Source organism: Salmo salar, chromosome 05 (assembly GCF_965601325.2).
Source record: "Salmo salar chromosome 05, fSalSal1, whole genome shotgun sequence".
Taxonomy (NCBI): Eukaryota; Metazoa; Chordata; class Actinopteri; order Salmoniformes; family Salmonidae; genus Salmo; species Salmo salar.
This window is the reverse complement of record NC_138295.1, coordinates 62,510,271-62,531,588: the sequence shown is the minus strand read 5'-3', so window position 1 is coordinate 62,531,588 and position 21,318 is coordinate 62,510,271. Positions and strand designations below refer to the sequence as shown.

General features: G+C 43.4%; 1 protein-coding gene across 1 annotated transcript; it reads right to left on the bottom strand.

Annotated features, from left to right (window-relative positions):
- Positions 1 to 1,127: 1,127 nt before the first annotated feature.
- calb1 (calbindin 1) lies at positions 1,128 to 20,244 on the bottom strand. The gene is made up of 11 exons (XM_014201175.3): positions 19,970 to 20,244; positions 19,459 to 19,535; positions 14,269 to 14,343; positions 9,283 to 9,363; positions 9,089 to 9,145; positions 4,859 to 4,936; positions 4,651 to 4,706; positions 4,503 to 4,542; positions 4,330 to 4,383; positions 2,946 to 3,017; positions 1,128 to 2,081 (listed from the first exon to the last, which is right to left on the bottom strand). Exons 1-11 carry the CDS (start codon positions 20,046 to 20,048, stop codon positions 1,950 to 1,952), a joined length of 801 nt encoding a protein of 266 aa, XP_014056650.1. The 5' UTR covers positions 20,049 to 20,244; the 3' UTR covers positions 1,128 to 1,949.
- Between the last annotated feature and the right edge of the window lie 1,074 nt (positions 20,245 to 21,318).

Genomic DNA, 21,318 nt, shown 5'->3' with positions numbered 1-21,318 from the left:
TAAGCACATCCCTTCAGTGCTGTTCAACCTCCGCTGGCTCCCCATATGCTTACGCATTGACTTTAAAATCCTGGTTCACACCGACCAAGCTATCCACAACTGTGGAGCCAAGGACCTGTCTGACCTCATTCTACCCTCCTACCCCACACACACCCTTTGAACCTCCAGGTCTGTACTTGTTCAGCAGCCCCACTGCAGACAAACATTTATGGGTGACAGGGTCTTTCAGTTTTGCAGCGCCTCGACTGTGGAACTTCCAGTCAATGTCAGGGCTGTAGTGTCTCTGGCCTCGTTTAAGGCACAGATAACTGTGCTGTTCAGAATAGCTTTCAAATACCTATGTTAATTCTGTTCTCCTGTCCACCAGATCTGACGACACCTCTATATAGCTTATATATATATATATATATATATATATATATATATATATATATATATACACACACACACACACTGAGTATACCAAACATTAGGAACACCTTCCTAATATTAAGTTGCAACTTGCACCCCCCTCTTTAACCCTCAGAACAGCCTCAATTCGTCAGGGCATGAACTCTACAAGGTATGCTGGCCCATGTTGATTCCAATGCTTCCCACAGTTGTGTCAAGTTGGCTGGATGTCCTTTGGGTGGTGGACCATTCTTAATACACACAGGAAACTGTTGAGTGTGAAAAATCCAGCAGCGTTGCAGTTATTGACACAAATCGGCACGCCTGGCACCTACTAACATACCCTGTTCAAAGACACTTCAATATTTTGTCTTGCCCATTCACCCTCTGAATGGCACACACAATCCATGTCTCGAGGATTAAAAATCCTTCTTTAACTTGTCTCCTCCCCTTCATCTACACTGATTGAAGTGGATTTAACAAGTGACATCAATAAGGGATCATAGCTTTCACCTGAACTCATCTGGTCAATCTATGTCATGGAAAGAGCAGGTGTTCTTAATGTTTTGTACACTCTGTATATATAAACTTTTCTTGTTATTTTCTTCAGAGCCTTCAGTGTTTTTCATATTAAATGAATTATTATTATGTTTCATCCATATCATTCTTGACATTGTCAATTCCACCCTATGTCAGTCAAATAGCAACACAGCGATGCACACAGTTGGGGTGTAAGGTAGTTGTTGAATTTAGTTTTTATTACATCTTACACAGTGTTTCTGGTGCCCAGCATGGTGGGGCATGGCATTGTTTACAGTGCAAAAAAAGGTCCATGTAGCACATCAGAGACTGGCACCATCGTTATACACAGGGCAGGTCAGGGGTCACGGGGGTTAGGCTACACAACTCTGAGATATGTGCTTGTCCATTCAGTAGTACCTCCACACAAGGCTAGCCTTCAACAACTAACATGCACTGCAAAACGATATATAGCTTAAAATGGTCTCACATCACGGAACTGTTCTTCCGCTATTTTCTTTATTTTTCATTTCCATGCACCACATTACAGAAACATTTTAGTAACGTATTGCTTAGGCTACTGGAGGGATATAATTCTAATAGTATAAGTTATTGTTACTAGTAGTTTGACTACTTGGTGTAGAGATATTATTTAACAGTACGGTAAACGTTGTTGTCACTGGTCAGTAGGGGACACACCCTCTCTTTCAGCCAATGAGAGGTTGGAGTATGTAGTATAGAGAAGACAAAGTACAGGGACTTTCAATGGTGGTATCAATCTCATTGTTACAAAAATCTGTACATTTACAAAGAGTATAGAAACAAAAGGTTTGAAAAGTATGTGACACCCTATGTCTCTGATAATGTGTCCTAGCTACGCACACACTGTCACTGGCAAATTGACAGATTTCTTGAAAGAAAAGCAAAAACTGAAACAAAAATACACCCTACATCCTTGGAGTTTCAAGCTACAGTATCTTTAAACACTTCATGAGTGAGGGGAAGGGAGGCGGGTTGGAAGGGGGTGGAGGGGGTGTGGTTTATAAGGGGGCAGGGGCTGAAATGTCCTCAGCACAGAGCACCAGCGCTAGCTCTGTCCTGTACAGCTTGCCCCCGTCTGATAGCGCCATAATGGCGGTCTTATATGTGGGGATTTTGTTGACTTCCAGCACCTGTCGGAGACAAGAAACAGATGCAGACATCCAACTAGTCATTTTCATCCCTTGACTTTTACAGATTTGACATTGACCCTACTTTTTCATTTCAAAATCCCCTGCGGCTATGAGATGGTCGCTGGCCCAAAGCTTAGCTCATAAAGATGACACAAAATATTTGCACAAAAAAAGAGGAGTAGGCTCTACATGCAGGTCACATATGGCTTTGATATATTGACATCCAGAAAACTATTTTTAAAGTCAGCTGTTAGAGTGCGAGAGAGAGAGAGAAAAAGATAGAGAGAGACAGACAGACAGACAGACAGACAGACAGACAGACAGACAGACAGACAGACAGACAGACAGACAGACAGACAGACAGACAGACAGACAGACAGACAGACAGACAGACAGACAGACAGACAGGATATCTGTCCAGTTCCAAACATGCTCTTATGAGTTTGTTTGAAGAGGTACTGTGATTGTTCTCAGGCCAATCATATCACCACAGGCAACAAACAAGGCCCTCTGTGATATTTGAAGTGTCAAGATGAAAAACCAAAAGATTTGTTAGGACTGTTCAGACCTAGGTTCAATCAGATCAAGCATTAACCATTGAAAGCTGACACCCGCATAGCTGGTGTTTTAGCGGTGTGGGTTTATTACTAATTCGACTTGGCGCATCCAATGGCAATGTCCGCGATAAGTATAACGCCGGGAGCCGCTTGCTGATTTGACAGCTCCAACGCAGTTACACCTCAGACATCGCCTAAATAAAAACAATGAGACTGGTATGCAGTTCTTCTTGATTATCGCGGGTTAAGGCGAAACTGATTGAATCTTGCCCTTAGTCTCCATCAATTAAACAGAATGGAAACCCACCTTCTTGTTCTTCTCACACAAATCTTTGAGGAGGGCATCCAGCTCATTCTCATCCATATAGCCATTCTCATCCTGAGAGACAGAGAGAAGGACAGAGAGAGAGACAGAGAGAGAGGGGGAGAAAGACAGAGAGAGACACACAAGAAACACAATGTCACACCATTTAGCCTGCCTGTGGGTTTGGTTTGGTATGTAGTGTCAACATGATACCACGCTACATCTCACAAGCCTGATCTCAGTAAACAAACAAAACAATAGGCCTAATGAACAGATGTGTATATTTGAACAGCTTGTTCATGGGCCCTTCGGATATTTGCTCATATTTTCTATTCATGAATTTGAGCTGTTTGTTTTTGGTCATCTATGTACTGGCTCGTGTGCCTGAAAGCAATATTATAACCACATCACTGATACCTTTACAAGGATATTCCTATCCACTTTAGGGGAGTTCTCTGTGTGTCCAACTCCATTCAGACCAATAGAAATACTATACCATAGAGTCTAGCAATCAATCCTCTGTGTTGGCAACAAGAGCACCATCATCAGGAACCATGTGGGACAGTAGGTGCCAACATGGCACTTCTAACAATCTAAATCTTTAAACCAGGTTCTATGGTCGAAGACTAAAACTAATGGAAAAGCATGAAAAGCCAGCCACTCAGATTAATTGTCCTGTAATGCTCTACAGGCAAACTAAAGAATGTGTTGTCATTTGCTGCCCCAATTACCGGTCTGGATGTCACATATCAGCAAGGCCCAGAACGCCTCCCTGCCTCCTTGTCTGTCTGCCTGTCTGTCTGTCTGCCCGCCTCCCTGTCTGTTTGCCTGTCAGCCTCCATGCCTGCCTGCCTGTCTGCCTACCAGCCTGCCTGCCCGCCTGCGCAACATGAACCTGCCAGTCAATATGGATTACATGCGCTGCCACGGGAGAGAAGGTATGGGCCGACCTGCTGCAGACAGTCATACATTATAGGGGGAGAGAGGGAGAGGAAAGAGATGGAGAGGGTGGGGTAAATGGGGATGGGGGAAGAGCGAGAGCGTGAAAGAGCGAGAGAGAGGAAGAGTGATGGTGGCAGGGGGGGACCATGCACTGTATCCATTGTGCATACAAATAAGGGCAATAGGAAGAGAAATCGGTAGATAGACAGAGAGAGAACAAGAGCAAGAAAGAGAAGGAGAGATAGATAAAGAGGATAAGAGAGAAAGATTGAGGGAGTGCATCCCTGGAGAGCAGCAATTTCCTAGACTAGCACGTTCTGAACCACTTTCTGTCCTTGTTCATACTGTGTCTTGAGATGCATTGAAACATTCAAAAAGCCATAACAGAGAGTGATTCTTATTTTTTTGAGAGGGTGCATAATGACAATGTATTATTGGAATGTACCTGATCGTATAACTCAAAGATCTTGTTGAACTCTCTTCTCACCATCTTCACATTCTGTAACAGAAAGACAGGAGGGAGAGGGGGAGGAAAAGAGAGGGAGAGGAGACAATTGAGTCAAGGTCAATTTGATTTTCCGATTCCATCTCGGATTTACTCTGGGAATAACCACCAACCTGAAACTTGAGTAGAAAGTTCTCCTCGTCCGGTAGCAGCCTGTTGAAAAAAACACACATTGTAAGAATTGTGTTCAGGTCATATACAGCATGATGTGTAGACAGATATATCATTCATATCACACAGGACAAAACTTCATAAGCAGACCTCGCCATTTCTGCCAAACACAACTTCCCATCGTGGTTTGAGTCGAATATTTTGAGCTGGAAGAGAAAAAAAAATAAACAAATTAAAGTTCTACAAAACAGAAAATTAAGGACTATACTGTACGGAGCTATTTGTTGTAGCCATTTAGCTACACTGTTCTCAAAGTTGTTGCTGAGGCTAGCTGCATAAGTATAAACTATATTCTTACTGTGGTATGTGTATACTCATCTAACTTCTTTTCGTCATATGGTTTCTTAGCCTTCTGAAGCAGATCTTTCAAAAAGTTCTGGAAATTAAGCAAAAGCAGAAAGATCAGTTTGACAACAACGCCTGCTGTAGCAGACACATTTTAAATGCAATGCTGTGCGGGAGGTACAGTCAGGTCCAGAAATATTGGCACCCTTGATAAAGATGAGCAAAAAAGACTCTATAAAATAAATAATACAAATACTGAGCTACAGTGTCTTCATAAAGTATTCATACCCCTTGACTTATTCCACATTGTGTTGTGTTATAGCCTGAATTCAAAATGGATTAAATGGAGAAAAATGTTCTCACTCTTCTAAACACAATACCCCATAATGACAAAGTGAAAACATGTTTTTAGAAAGTTTAGCAAATTTATTAAAAATGAAATACACAAATACCTAATTTACATAATTATTCACAACCCTTTTCTATGACACTCTAAACTGAGCTCAGGTGCATCCAATTTCCTTTGATCGTCCTTGAGATGTCGCTACAACTTGATTGGAGTCCACCTGTGACCAATTAAATTGTTTGGACATGATTTAGAAAGAACCACACCTGTCTATATAAGGTCCTACAGTTGACAGTGCATGTCAGAGCAGAAACTATACCATGAAGTCCAAAAAACTGTCTGTAGATCTCTGAGTTCTAATTGTGATGAGGCATATATCTGGGGAAGGGTATAAAACAATTTCTAAAGTGTTCAAAGTTTCCAAGAGCACAGTGGTCTCCATCATTGGGAAATGTAAAAAATATGGACCTACCCAGACTCTGCCTAGAGCCGGCTGTCCAACCAAACTGACCAACCGGGCAAGAAGGACCTTAGTTAGGGAGGTGACCAAGAACCCAATGGCCACTCCGACAGAACTACAGAGTTCTTTGGCTGAGATGGGAGAACCTGCCAGAAGGACAACAGTCTCTACAACATTTCACCAATATGGGCTTCATGGTAGAGTGGCCAGACGGAAACCATTCCTGAGAAAAATACACATGACGTCACACTTGGAGTTTGCCAAAAGCCACATGAAAGACTCTGAGATCATTGAATCCCTTTGAAAATCTGCGGAAAGACTTGAAGATTGCTATTAGCCGTCGCTCCCCATATAACTTAACAGAGCTTGAGAAAATCTGCAAGGAAGAATGGGAAAAAATCCCCTAATCCAGATGTGCAAAGATGATACAGACATACCCAAGACGACTCAAAGCTGTCATCACCGCCAAAGGTGCTTTTACAAAGTATTGACTCAGGGGTGTGAATACATATGTAAATTAGATATTTCTGTATTTCATTTTCAATACATTTGCAAAAATGTCTAAACTTATTATCCCTTTGTCATTATGGGGTGTTGTGTAGATGGGCGAGGGAAAAAAATCTATGTAATCAATTTTGAATTCAGGCTGTAACACAACAACATGTGGAAAAGTCAAGGGGTATGAATACTTTCTGAAGGCACTGTATATTGTATGCTCAACAAAAACTGAAAAATGAAATTATTTTATACTAATACAGTTGCTTTTTTTCCACAAGAAGATAGGGGTCAAAATCATTGGCACCCCTGTTTTCAATACCTTACCTTGCGAGGATAATGGCACTGAGCCTTTTTCAAAAATGTTTTATGGATTGGAGAACACATTGGAAAGCATCTTAGACCCTTTCTTTATACAGATCCATGATATCCTTCATCTGTGCTTATGGACCTCTTCAATTCAAACCACAGGTTTTGAATGTGGTTCAAGTCCGGAGACTGAGATGGCCATTGCAAAATGTAGATTTTTTGTGGTCAACTAACCATTTCTTTGTGGATTTTGATGTGTGCTTGGTGTTATTGTCTTGCTGCAAGATCCACTTGTGGCCAAGTTTCAGCCTCCTGGCAGACACAACCAGGTTTTTGGCTAAAATGTCCTGGTACTGGGTAAAGTTCATGATGACATTGACCTTAACAAGGGCCCCTGGACCAGAGGAAGCAAAATAGCCCCATAACATCAAAGATCCACCTGCATATTTTACAGTAGGTATGGAGGGATTTTTTCTGCATATTCATATTTTTTGCGACGCCAAACCCACCATGGCGTGCGTGGCCAAAGAGCTTCATTTTCATGTCATCAAAAAAATGTTAACACCTGGAGTTTGCTAAACTTTTTAGTTCCAGGTAAAACGTTTTTGGGTTCCATATAGAACAAAAGGGTTCTACTTGGAACCAAAAAGGGTTATTCAAAGGGTTATCCTATGGAGAGCCAAATAACCCTTTTAGGTTCTAGATAGAGTGTATAGCTCACTCAGAGTGCACATCAATCCAACTTAATTATTCCACAACTTCCTTGACACTACTCTGGGGAAGGTTATAGCCAACGTATAGTACCAGCAAAAGTTTGGACACACCTACTCATTCAAGGGTTTTTCTTTATTTTTACTATGTTCTATGTTGTAGAATAATAGTGAAGACATCAAAACTATGAAATAACACATATGGAATCATGTAGTAACCAAAAAAGTGTTAAACAAATCAAAATATATTTTATATTTGAGATTCTTCAAAGTAGCCACCCTTTGTCTTGATGACAGCTTTGCACACTCTTAGCATTCTCTCAACCAGCTTCATGAGGTAGTCACCTGGAATGCATTTCAATTAACAGGTTAGCCTTGTTAAAAGTTAATTTGTGGAATTTCTTTCCTTCTTAATGCGTTTGAGCCAATCAGTTGTGTTGTGACAAGGTATGGGTGGTTTACAGAAGATAACCACATTTGGAAAAAGATCAAGTCGATATTATGGCAAGAACAGCTCAAATAAGCAAAGAGAAATGACAATCCATCATTACTTTAAGACAGGAAGGTCAGTCAATCCGGAAAATTTCAAGAACTTTGAAAGTTTCTTTGAGTACAGTTGCAAAAACCATGAAGCGCTATGATGAAACTGGCTCTCGTGAGGACAACCACAGGAAAGGAAGACCCAGCGTAACCTCTGCTGCAGAGGATTAGTTCATTAGAGTTACCAGCTTTAGAAATGGGCAATTAACTGCACCTCAGATTGCAGCCCAAATAAATGCTTCACAGAGTTCAAGTAACAGACACATCTCAACATCAACTGTTCAGAGGAGACTGCGTGAATCAGGCCTTCATGATTTAATTGCTGCAAAGAAACCACTACTAAAGGACACCAATAAGAAGAAGAGACTTGCTTGGGCCAAGAAACACGAGCAATGAACATTAGACCGGTGGAAATCTGTCCTTTGGTCTGATGAGTCCAAATTTGAGATTTTTGGTTCCAACCGCCATGTCTTTGTGAGACGCGGAGTAGGTGAACCGATGATCTCCGCATGTGTAGTTCCCACCGTGGAGGAGGAGGAGGTGGGTGTGATGGTGTGGGGCTGCTTTGCTGGTGACACGGTCAGTGATTTATTTAGAATTCAAGGCACACTTAACCAGCATGGCTACTACAGCCATCCCATCTGGTTTGATAGTGGGACTATCATTTGTTTTTCAAAAGGACAATGACCCAAAACACACCACCAGGCTGTGTAAGGGCTACTTGACCAAGGAGAGTGATGGAGTGCTGCATCAGATGACCTGGCCTCCACAATCACCTGACCTCAACCCAATTGAGATGGTTTGGGATGAGTTGGACTGCAGAGTGACGGAAAAGCAGCCAACAAGGGCTCAGCATATGTGGGAACTCAAGACTGTTGGAAAAGCATTACCAGGTGACTACCTCATGAAGCTGGTTGAGAGAATGCCAATAGTGTGCAAAGCTGTCATCAAGGCAAAGGGTGGCTACTTTGAAGAATCTCAAATATATTTTGATTTGTTTAACACTTTTTTGGTGACTACATGATTCTGTATGTGTTATTTCATAGTTTTGATGTCTTCACTATTATTGTACAATGTAGAAAATAGTTAAAATAAAGAAAAACCCTTGAATGGATAGGTGTGTCCAAACTTTTGACTGGTACTGTATATGAGTGAAACTTTGGTACTGGGGTTAAGAAAGACAAAACTCCCCCGAGATTCCTACAAAATGCTCAATTACCAAAATGATTTACAATAAAAAAGGGATTTCAAGTTACAGTCCAGATAAGCCTTGACCTCAGAGGCTCCTTGTGAGCCTATATCCCCTTAATGAAATAGAGAGGACAATGAGACAGTTCATCAAGATACAAATTGGGAGGCAAGTTACAGTCCAGCATTGTTCACCTTCAGCTCATCTGCTTCAATGTAGCCACTATGGTCTGCATCATAACATCGCCAAGCCTGGAATGAGACAATGAGTGAAATAGGGGTTTGTATCATCAATGAGGAGAGAATAGTTAAATCAGTAAAAAACTATATTTATGCCATGAGCCACTTGAAAACATTTAAATAGATAATATTGGTTAATAGAAAATTACCTGCATAAATTCCGCACAAGACTTCAACTGTTGCCGGAAAAATAACAAGAAGTTCTCCTCTGTGGGCAATATTTGTACTAGCTATGACACAGAGAAAAGAACAAAAATATATAAGAGATAACACTGTATTGTCCTGAAACATGCTACATTGGTTCAACGTCCCATTTATTTTTAACAGTTGATCAGTGGCAAAGAATGGCACCCTGTGACAGTTTAGCCACCACCCACTGGGCACAGACGTCATTTAAACGTCTGGTTTTGATTTACGTTTGGTTGAGAATTCAACGTGAAATCAACAAAAAATATCACTATGTCATTGGATTTAGGTTAAAGTTGGGTGAAAAAAAGACTAAATTCCCTTATGTTGATTACTTTTTTCAAATCCAATCAGTTTTCCACATTGATTCAATGTCATCATTGTGGCGTACCAGGGGGAGTCTCGTCGAGGCCATGTGACAAACAGAGGGGCTGATTGCTCACCAGCCATACGGGTCCATAAAGCTGCCAGGAGGCCAGCACATGGGAGGGTTGCTACCGGACAGGGCAAGTCTGAGAACGTGGTCAGACCAGGGTTGACGTTTACGCACTATCAGCTTGGCCGAGTTGATAGCTCAGTTTGTTCAGGCACAACAAGCGCAACAGGACATTCAGGAACGAATGCTGGAAGAACAGCGTCTACAGAATGTCCGCTTGCTGGAGGACGTCAGGAAGCTGCGAGGACAAAAGCAGACCGAATCGCATCCCAATCAGTTTTTAATTAAGCTAACAGAGGACGACAACCTACCTCTGCACGTTTGAACGGACAGCACTCCGGAAAGGTTGGCCCAAGGTGAATTTGGCGAGTCTGCTGGCCCCTTTCCTGTCCGGAGATGCCCAAAAGGTGTATTATGAACTCAACACCGAACAGGTGGCTAACTACGACTGTCTCAAGAGGGAGGTTCTCAGCCACTACGGGTACAGCCTGGCCCGTCGGGCCCAACTGGTCCACAACTGGAGGTTTGTGGCCGAAAGCTTCCCCCCAAGCCCAGATGTGCGACCTACTGTGCATCACCAGAGCATGGCTCCTAACCGACATAGCCACCCTCCATGTTATCGACAAAGTGGTCATGGATCGCTTCTTATGGGTGCTACCTCACATGAAGAGGGCGGCAAACCTACGCGCCCAGACCTTGGAGGACCTCTTGTGAGCTGTGGAGACACACCAGAATACAGAGGCCCTGCTGAAAGGGATGCAGGTCAAGTCCGGGAGCTGTCGGAGGGGAAAGAAGGATGACCCCACCACCGTACTCCCCAATCCGACAGTCAGCCGGGCTAAAGGACTGCAGACCCGCGGAGAGACAGCCGGGGGAGAGTTGACCCGCTGCCAACAACCCCAGGAGGATGAAGATCGAAGGAGATGTTTTGAGTGTGGCGCCCGGGAACACCTCGCATGCAATTGCCCTTGTCAAGAGGAGTCGATGCCATCAGCGGGCCCTGGAGATGAGTCGGGCCAAGCAGTAAACTACCTCATCTCATGTTGGGCCCACAGTGAACTACCCATGGTGCCGGTGAAAGTCAATGGTCACGACACACACACTCTGTTGGATTCTGGGAGTGTGGTAACGCTATGTCAGTCTCCTGTGTCCACGGCGACATTCAACCGGGCAGGCAGTATTCGACCAGGCAGGCCACCATCGTGACGCCACAAGGAAGCTGTCAGATGGTGGTGGGTGCTGTACCTGAGTTGTCGGTACCCCTCCTCGTGGGACTAGATTGTTCGCTGTTCTCGGCAATGTGGAGGCACGAGCTGAGAAAAAGCGAATGAGCTGGCAACCGACGAGAGCGGGGACGGACCGTCACCTGCACGGCCCGGAAGAAAGCGGTTGCCAACCCCGTGTCTACGGACCCGGAGTTGGGGCTCGAAGGGGTGAACAACCGGAGGAGGAGCCCATGCTTCCTCTCTTCAATTTCCAGTGGGAGGATCCGAACTTGAAAGCCGCCGCGGCCCAAGTGATAGCGGTGGATGGCCAGCTTGTTGAGTGACTTCCAAATCAAAAATAACCTGTTGTATCAGGTGTCCCACGAACAGGGGGAACTTCGAGAGGTGCTGTTGCTGCCCCGCTGGTATGTCGGAACCGTTCTCCAGCTGGCCCACACCCATTTGTTGGGGGTGCACCTGGGAATGGAGAAGACCAGGAAATGCCTGGTTCCACATGAGGCAGGCCGTGGAAGGCTATTGGGAGTGAGCTGCCCCGAGTGTCAAATCACCGCACCAAAAGCACACTTCCGGAACCTGCTGGTTCCCCTACCGATCATTGGAGTGCCGTTTGAATGCATCGCCATGGATATAGTGGGCCCCCTGGTAAAAATGGCCCGAGGACACCGGTACATCCTGGTAATAGTAGATTATGCCACCCGTTATCCCGAGGCCATTCCCGTACGGGAGGTGTGGGAAGCCTAGCCGACCCCCTTACGCAGCGTGGTGGAACACGTAGAGACGATGAGGGAGCGGATGACAGGCATATGGCCAGTAGTAAGGGAACATATGGTGAAGGCCCAGTGCGCCCAAGCCAAGGTCTACAATCGGGGTACCCAGCCCCGAGAGTTCTATGTGGGTGAGAAGGGGCTAGTTTTAATCCCCACCACAGAAAGTAAGTTCCTGGCAACATGGCACGGTATGAGGTGACAGAGAAGCTGGGACCCGTAAATTACCGCGTACGGCAGCCAGGGAGATGGAAACACGAACAGATTTACCACGTGAACCTATTGAAGAGGTGGCACATGAGGACATCCTTGGCTGTGTTGTGGTCGAAACCCAGGACATCGACGGGACCAGTGGTGGTCTCGAGCAATGAGGACCTCGGACCGGCCCAGAAGCAAGCACTCCGGGAGCTCATCGATCGGAACACGGATGTATTTTCCGAGGGTAGACAAGCTCATCGACAGGTTGGGAAAGGTCCAGTACATCAGCATCCTGGTCCTGACCAAGGGATATTGGCAGGTACCCTTGGCAGCCTCCTCCTGGGAAAATACGGCATTCTCGACTCCGGACAGTTTATACCAATACCGGGTCCTCCTGTTCGGTCTCCATGGAGCCCAGCCCACGTTCCACGGCTGATGGACCGACTCCTCCGACCCCACCAACAGTACGCAGCGGCCTATTTGGATGACATCATCATCCACAGCCAAGGTTGGGAAGAGCACCTGACGCGTCTCCAGGCGGTACTGGATGTGCTCATTCAAGCCGGATTGACAGTGAATCAAAAGAAATGCAAGCTGGCGTTCGATAAGGTTTGAGTACCTGGGGGTATTTGATCGGACATGTGAACGTCAAGCCCCAGGAGACGAAGGTCCAGCCAGTTTGTGACTGGCCCATGCCCCTAGGCACAGGTCTAGTCCTTCCTGGGGCTGGCGGGATACTATAGCTGGTTAATCCCCAACTTTGCGGCTATAGCCCTTACCAATCTGACCAGCGCCCGCCTCCCAAAAACAGTGAAGTGGTCGGATGAGGCCGAAGCGGCATTCAGGTGGCTGAAGGAAGCCCTGTGCTCCCATCCGATTCTCGTGACGCGGGATTTCCAGGTACCGATGCTGGTGCAGACGGATGCCTGCGACACGGGACTAGGGGACATCCTGTCCCAGGTACACAGTGGGGAGGAACACCCCATGTACATAACCCGGAAGTTGATACTCCGAGAAAACAAGTACTTGATTGTCAAGAAAGAGTGTCTAGCGGTGAAGTGGGCGCTAGACACTCTTAAGTATTACCTGTTGGGCACCCACTTCACCCTGATCACGGACCATGATCCCCTGGTCTGGATGGCCAAGGGAAAGGACACAAATGATTGAGTCACCAGTTGATTCTTGTGTGGCGTACTGTAGACAACCCACCAGGCGGCGACTCGTCGAGGCTTGGTGACAGTCGGAGTCTACATCACGCACCGGTGGCTCCCTCTGCTGGACGTGCCAGGTCTCAACGGGTCCTCCGGCCAGGACTAATTTGGGCTGATTGAGGCTGGTGAGCAATCAGCCCCTTATTGGGGCTGGTGAGTAATCAAGGGGCTGATTGCTCACCAGCAGTACGGGGCCCATAAAGCTTCCAGGAGGGTTGGAGGTAGTGAGAGGTCGCTACCGGACAGATGTCCTCACGGTCTGCTAGAACCGAGGGGCTCGGTGGTCTACTCCAGAGGAGACAGCGTTCCCCGGAGCTCAGAAGACGGTAACCTGGAAGAGGTCTCCGGAAGGAGACCGGTTTCTTTACTTTTTCTTTGTTTTAAATAAACACCCTTGAAACTGAGGAATCACACTTGTGTCTGTCTGATCTGTGTAAACGTCTTGATCAAACCCACTGGTCTGACACATCATTTATTTGTATTTTTTTAAATAACGTAAAACAATAGTGATTCTACCAGTTTTTGCCCAGTGAGCAAACCCAGCTGGCTGCTTAGAAGTGCATTGTAAATCCGGTTTGAGACCCGGCCTAAACTTTCAGACTCCTCCCGCTAGACTATCCATCAGACATCTGCAATATAACCATTCCGGTGGCATTGAAACACCCCATGCCAAAAATGTGCTTTCATACAGGACTCCTGTTCTTCCATCACGCTCCTGGAGAATCCAATCTAAACGTAAATCTCGTATTCCAAACACAATAGATGTATTTTCCACTTTCAAATGATGTGTCTTACCTCTATTTTTGTGTAATCACTGTGTGTGTGTTTGCGCGCGTTGGTGTATTTGTGTACAGCTGAATGACCCTATCAGGACCCTGTCTGTCAGCTAAAGCTTCAGAGTATCCATCTATAGCAGAGATATGAATCCCCTTGACCCTGCATGGCTAAAGTGACTGTCTTTTAAAATTATATTTGAACACCTTTCATAGAGGGAGAAGCCCCCTATAAACCTGTCAGTGTTTCAAGATCCGGTGTCCCTGAAAGTCCCAAATTCTAGGTGGGTCTTAACCTACTGTGTGTGTATACTGCATCATGAGTTTATGTAGACTCTCACCTCAACAATTCCAATTTTGGCATCTGTATTTTTCTCATATTCCTGTACAAAAGCCTTCATTTGGTCTGTAAGCTCCTATGAGAGAGTGAAAATTACAGTGTCAATTAATTGCAGTAGCTTTTGCCTTGAAGAATTACACACAAATCAACATATAAACATATTTGTTAACAACGAAAATAAATAGGGATTCACACATCCTTATAACAAGTAATTATGTTTTATGCAGGGAAGCTTTTAGTTGTTTGAAATGCAAGCACTGATAACATGAGACGGCTCAGTAAATCTGCTCAATTATCTGGAAAGGCTATTTAGTAGAAACCTGGTGCCGTGAAAGACCTTGTATACCTTGTGTCCTCACAAACACCATTTAACATGCTAAGCAGATGGCCATGTTATCCAATCTGAATTAGATTAGGAGCGAGTGTTGTAATCTTCACCCATCAGTTTTAGCACAGGTCAGTCCATGTCGCTGCAGACATACAGATGGCCACGCGATGCATTGATTATGCATGTACGGAGGGGCCCAACCAGCTCTCAAAGTCTCAAGGCAGAATTAGACGTTGATCCATGTTTCTCAAATGGCAAATTTTGAAGTTGTTCCAAATGTAAAGTTTCAAAGTGTTTAAGGTTAAGTTTAGGCATTAACTCTGAATGGTTAAGGTTTGGGATATGTTTAAAACCAAATATAAAAAACAACATTCTATCGCTAGATTAGAACTTGCAACCTTTCGAATCAGATGCTTACGCCCACCTGCCATTCCCGTTCACAACGCCCTAGCAAAACCCAAACCTACTTGAAGGTAACAGCTCTCACTGTTGCCCCTAGAGGCTGGTTCCACGTCATCTTCCCACGTCCTCAGACATTGATGGACGTCGAATACTGACTTGTATCACAGTTGACCTGGCTGCACAGCCAGCCAGCTACTGATGTAATGCCTGGTGTGGAGGGATAAAGATCTCCACTGACACGTTCAGTGTAATTGAATCGAGTTGACGAGGCACTGATACTGTCAGGTACTTTCATAGAAGCATACGAAGTGCCACAAGAGAATGCTAAAATAAGTTATAATAGAAGATGCTTAAAGGTCCAATGCAGCCATTTTTATCTCAATATCAAATGATTTATGGATAACAATTAAGTAGCTTACTGTGATTGTTTTCCATTAAAATGGTCAAAAAGAAACAACAGCTTCTTAGCAATTTTCACAGTATTATTCCAACCTCATAGTGTGTAAATATATATAAAACATAGGAAAATCATGTTTGTGACTACACACTGGGCCTTTAAAGGCAGCCATTTGACATTGTCTATGTTGGGACTGGGAAGTGTTACATGTGACAATGTGATACTGTAGATACTGTATGATGTGTAACACTTAAAGGGTAGCACTTATCTGCTACATGGCCTTGCGGTAAGCCTGATGAAGTGGGCTTTATTGCATGCGTAATTAATTGCGTTCTTGTGTTGCAAAGTTGTGTAAGGTATAAATTAGGCTTTATGCTGCAAATTGAGCATTGCTGTAAAAGATGGACATGGCCTTTACTATGATCACTCACTCCCATTGTGTCGATGGTAAAAGTAAATGAGTTGTAAGATAGATGTAAAAAAAATAACTAGATTCAATTTGATATCCAAGGATAAAAGATCAATATTAGTGTATCTTACACCTCGACCACGCCTATACCATCATTGCGCAAAATGGTACGCAGCATCATCTGGATATGTGTTCAACAAAAGTTCAACATTCACCTTCTACTACCATTTCTGTCAAGTCGTCTACGCATACAGTTTGACGCATAAGTTTGATAAATCCAACGTATGCACCACACAGAACGCACCATCCAACGTATGCACCACACAGAACGCAGCATCCAACGTATGCACCACACAGAACGCACCATCCAACGTATGCACCACACAGAACGCACCATCCAACGTATGCACCACACAGAACGCACCATCCAACGTATGCACCACACAGAACGCACTGCAAATGTCTCTGCAACGCAATGCTGCAAGGCAAACTCAGTGTTCCATTGGAAATTAATGTACTTCTGCTGTACCAAAATGCAATGACGCTATCGGTGTGATTGAGGCGTTAGTACTATATGTTTTCATGAGAACATCAGAAGTACCTTAGTACTGACTAATGTCTGTTTTATAGAGCCTTTCTATAATAGGAATATAAACACAGTAGGACTTAGATTTTTACATTTGCATTTAATCTCCAAAACACAATCAATAAAAGCAATGCATTGCTTCAAGAACAATGTGAACCATATGCTGAGATGCTATAAACAAATATCTGTAAATCCCAGTATCACACCAGCGCTGACCAAATATGTTCCAAATATACGACCATTATCATATCATAATTTTCCTTTCAGAGAAACTGGCACAAGAGGTTAACTCTAGAGAAGAAGACCACCTTGCATTCTCACTGGAGAAAAAAGTGTACACGTCGAAAGTAGGCAATACGTAGCAACATGTAGAAAGTAGGCAATATTCTTACATTGGCCTTGTCTTTCGTGGTAAAATGATTATGTTGTATGAAAGGAAGATGTACTACGAGTGAGCTCTTCTTCTAGTCCATGTGTGTGTCCATTGAGATGCATGGCGGCCATCTTTGGAAGCCATCTTTATTGCTGTATGACATAATCAAAATCATGTCCACTATCCAACGTCAAGTGACTCTGCAAATGTTAAAGTGCATGTTTGATTGAATTCCATGGAATTTCAAAGTAAGAGGACCCTGAGCCAATCAACACACTGCATGCGCTATGCAGTCAAAATCTTTGATCTCTGTATTGATCTCTCTGATGATGATGCCCATGCAAAATGTGGAAACCATCTTTGGCATCTCTCTGCATAAGGTGGTGTCAGATATGCTAATAACTCCAATCCTACTTCAAAATGCACTTCAATGATGTTTTCTTACTGGCCATTGATTTGGCAGTTGTAAATGGTCACTTAATTTGATGGTAAATGCTGCGATTTTCCATAATCAACTCCCCAATGTGCTCTCTCCCCATAGAGTAAATCAAAAGGTGTTTTCAGTGTCTGGCAAATGTTGAGCCATTACTCCTGTTTAAAGATCTGGGATTGAGTGCCAAATGGCTTGCTCTATAGAGGCTTGGCTAATTGCTTGTGCACAGAATGGGAAATAAGTGTTTAACCTTTCCCAAATGCAAAGTAGGAAAGTGCACTGCAGTGCTGTTTGTCACTGAGCAATGGGTGACTCAATCCAATTCAGACCCCAAAACGATGAGTTGAGACACAAATAAAAATACCAATGTCAAATAACAAGGTCAGAATGGAAAACAGAATTTTACAAAACTGCTTTTTCCGCATTGGGGCAAGATGGAAATCTGGGAAATACATCCATCAACCCATCAATCTGACGCACCAGGAATATGGGGTTGTTCCATGTCGTTCAGGCATGGAAAGACATGGAATATTGGTAGACCAGACATGTACTTGACACCTCATAACTAGTCATAATGTATTAATCAATGTCAATTGACCCTTCGCTAAGCCCCGCCCCAGAATTCTGGGCAACTAATCGTAGTGCTCCAATGGATAGCAACTGTCTCGAGTACTACACCCCGGAGAAGCTCATGTTTGAAACACATAAAAGCCGGTGAGGGCTGTGAGAGAACCTGAGTTCTTAAAAAAAAAATACATGTTTTAAATGGCTAAACAATGGAATAGTGCACCAGTGGTACTTGTGATTCCAGAGCCTGTTAATGGAGTATTTTTAGAATCCAAAATTATACTTTTGTTACATTGTTTGGTAGTTCATCTGGTTAGCTATTTCTCATGCTAATTGACCACCAAACGTTGCTAATGCTAGCTAGCTTGCCACTAAATATAACTTGTTTTCTATAAATGTATGTTAGCTAGCTAAGTTAGCCATGTTATTAATACAACTCCAATCTGCTGTCGACGTCAGGATACGATTTGAGAGCACTAGTTAGCTCCAAAAGAAGTTAGTACGCTTTGACTGCATGCTGACAGTGATTTCAGAGCCATAGATTCATTGGCTATCACACTACAAACATCATTTTACCAGGTTCCAGTGAATCAATTGTAATGACAATCCACTACAACATACCAGATAATTTCTTGATTAGCAAGGGGTAGTCAGTGTATAATTTCATTGTGTATGAAAAACACCGTTTGAGATCATTGTGAGGGGATTTCGCCAGTGGTTAGAAGGGGGAATTGTGCTTCCAGGAAAAATGTTGTCCGCGGTTGCAACAGTAACCAAGGAGGGTGGGGCTTAGCGAAGGGTCAATGAAGAACAACCAGTTTCACAATATCATGACAGTACTTTAAAATGGAAGCTCAGTGAAGCGTTACATGAAATGCACCATTTCCATCTCTTGAGAAAACCCTGTGATCACTGAACCAACAACAAATCTAAGATATGCATTTAGACTCTTCTGTAAATTAAATGTTCTCAATGACATGCTCTATACTGCCTTTTATAATCCAACCTTTTGATTATTCTAGTAAAAAAACATGAAATATTACAGATTATTATTACACAGCGAATATCACTATTATGAGTGATGAGGATGTTGACAAGACAACATTATGTCACTACTGAAACAGACACAACTGACACAAAACGTGTAAGGTGTGCACATAATACCAGCATCAGGGGTAAAACTGCTTGGTGCCTGTAATGGTGCACTGAGTTTTCTTTCTCCTCACCCCAATCTCTCTCCCTCTCCTTCTCCCTCCAGCGCTCCCTCTCTCTTACACACACACACACACACACACACACACACACACACACACACACACACACACACATACACACACACACACACATCACACACACACACACACACACACACACACACACACACACACACACACACACACACACACACACACACACACACACACACACACACACACACACACACAATGTTTTAACTTGAACGCTTTCAACTGTGGCACCACCAGTAGCCTAATCAACCACCCATTGGTTTCGCAATGTCAATATGTCTAGCCTACTGTATGACCTATCTGATGAAGGTAATTGGAATGAGGGTCACACCAAGCGCATTTAAATACTAGATACAGTTCAGCTTGAGAAGACAATTAGTTGTCAGGCCCACTGCCAATACATTCATGTTTTAGAGTTTAAAACATTTAAAATAATTCAGTTTACTTACAAGTCCTGCCTGTTTTCGAGCTTGCTGAAGTTCTTTTATAAAACTCTGCAACTCCTTCCCTTCAATATATCCATTACCTGCAAGAAGTAAGCACCAAATCAATCAAAGACATGCGTAAAGTAGCCTACATTAAGTTTAAGAACATTACGCACAGGATCAAATCCATAATTTGCCGTTTCATGACAGCTGTATGACTGAATCATACTTTGGAAAAATGCACAACTTCCATTTTAGTACCTAAACCTTTCATTTATATTTTTGTAAATATTGAAAATGTCGCTATAAAATATTTGTCAATCTAATTTGTCAATGGATAAAGTTGAGAACAAATATCAGTCTTGACAGCTAAATCGACTTTTTCATTCAATATACTGTAGGCTACTACATATTTTCGAAAACCCGCTAAAAAGCGCAAATGGTCCATGAGGGTCTTTGGCGCAAAACTTCCCAAAAATCGTTTTACTTCAGTGCCATCTCCATGAATAATCCACAATCTTAAAGAATAAGTTACCATCTTTATCATAATGGTGAAAAATATCCAGGAACTGTGATGCAGAGATCTCTACTCCTTGCAGGTAAGCGTTTGCCATGTCGCGGGTTAGGTTTGGGGACGGGAGCGCGTACCAGATAGCTGCACTGGCAGAGGATATGCTATGAATGAGACGCTTTGATCAGTCGGTGCCCGGTATTTAAAGGGAGCACTATCACGCTAATCTTTCACTGTCGCCCCCCCTTCCCCGACGTTGGGAAACTAGCCAAACGCGCAAGTCACCTCCTCTCTTCCCGCCGCAGGAATAGCGCGAGCTCAGCAGCACGTTGACGCGCGCCAGGGGGCACGGGGATGTGAGATCCATTTAAATGAGCACCCGCTTTTCGTGCTTTTCATTTCCCCCTCCAGATATATGCTCTATCCGACAAAAGTGTAGAAGTTGTTCAACCAAAAAATAGCTTAACCCCCCCTTCTTTATTCTGGTATTTAAGGGCCATCCAAGGGCTCTTTATGAAATAAAACCCATACATGGATTATGGAGTAGCAAAAGATTTATGCAAACTTACATAATCTTCAAAAAAGAAAGAAAGGACAGAAAGGATATTTTGAAATGCGAATTGCTGGCTGGACCCTCCATGATAGTTGGGCTGACTCAACTCCTTGTCTAACTATGGAGATTTAGGATTCTGTTTCTTACTCTCACATTTCATTTAGATTTTTCTCTTACACCATTGGCTGTTGTACTGGGTGGTGCCACTCATTAGAGAAGACAGGTGACTGCTGCCTCATAATGTGAGTTTACAGGGAAATGGGACACACATAGTCCACACAATCAATAACAATTCAGTGCACAAGGTGGCTTTGGGAGATGGGGAAATGGAAAAGAATAAAGTGAAGATATTACCTTCAATAACCTTATTGTGAGTGACAAGAGAAAAATTGAACTTCGATATGGATGGCAGTGGTCAATGAATGCTATGGAGAGTCAATGTACCCCTGCATATAAATGCAGCACAGGTCTATGACTTGTATGGCTTCATACAGCATTGTATCACAAAGTTACTTCTATATGAACGTATTATGAAGAGGGTTATGTCTCTTTTTCGGGTTGTTGTACACTATAGTACGGTGCCTTCAGAAAGTATTCATGTTCTTTGACTTATTCCACTTTTTGTTACAGCCTGAATTCAAAATGTATTAAACATTTTTCTCACCCCTCTACACAAAATACCCCATAATGACAAAGTGAAAACATGTTTTTTTTAAATTATTGCACTTATATTGAAAATGAAATACAGAAATATCTCATTTACGTAAGTATTCACATCCCTGAGTCAATACTTTGTAGAAGCGCATTTGGAAGCGATTAC

What these genes read in the sequence shown, in the direction of transcription:
- calb1 (XM_014201175.3), bottom strand. Translation starts at nt 20,048, where the DNA reads ATGGCAAACGCTTACCTGCAAGGAGTAGAGATCTCTGCATCACAGTTC. An exon ending in TTGAAGCAGATGAGCTGAAG is followed by an intron (nt 4,937 to 9,088) that starts GTGAACAATGCT and finishes CTTAATTTCCAG; the next exon opens with AACTTTTTGAAAGATCTGCT. An exon ending in ACTTTCTACTCAAGTTTCAG is followed by an intron (nt 4,384 to 4,502) that starts GTTGGTGGTTAT and finishes TTTCTGTTACAG; the next exon opens with AATGTGAAGATGGTGAGAAG.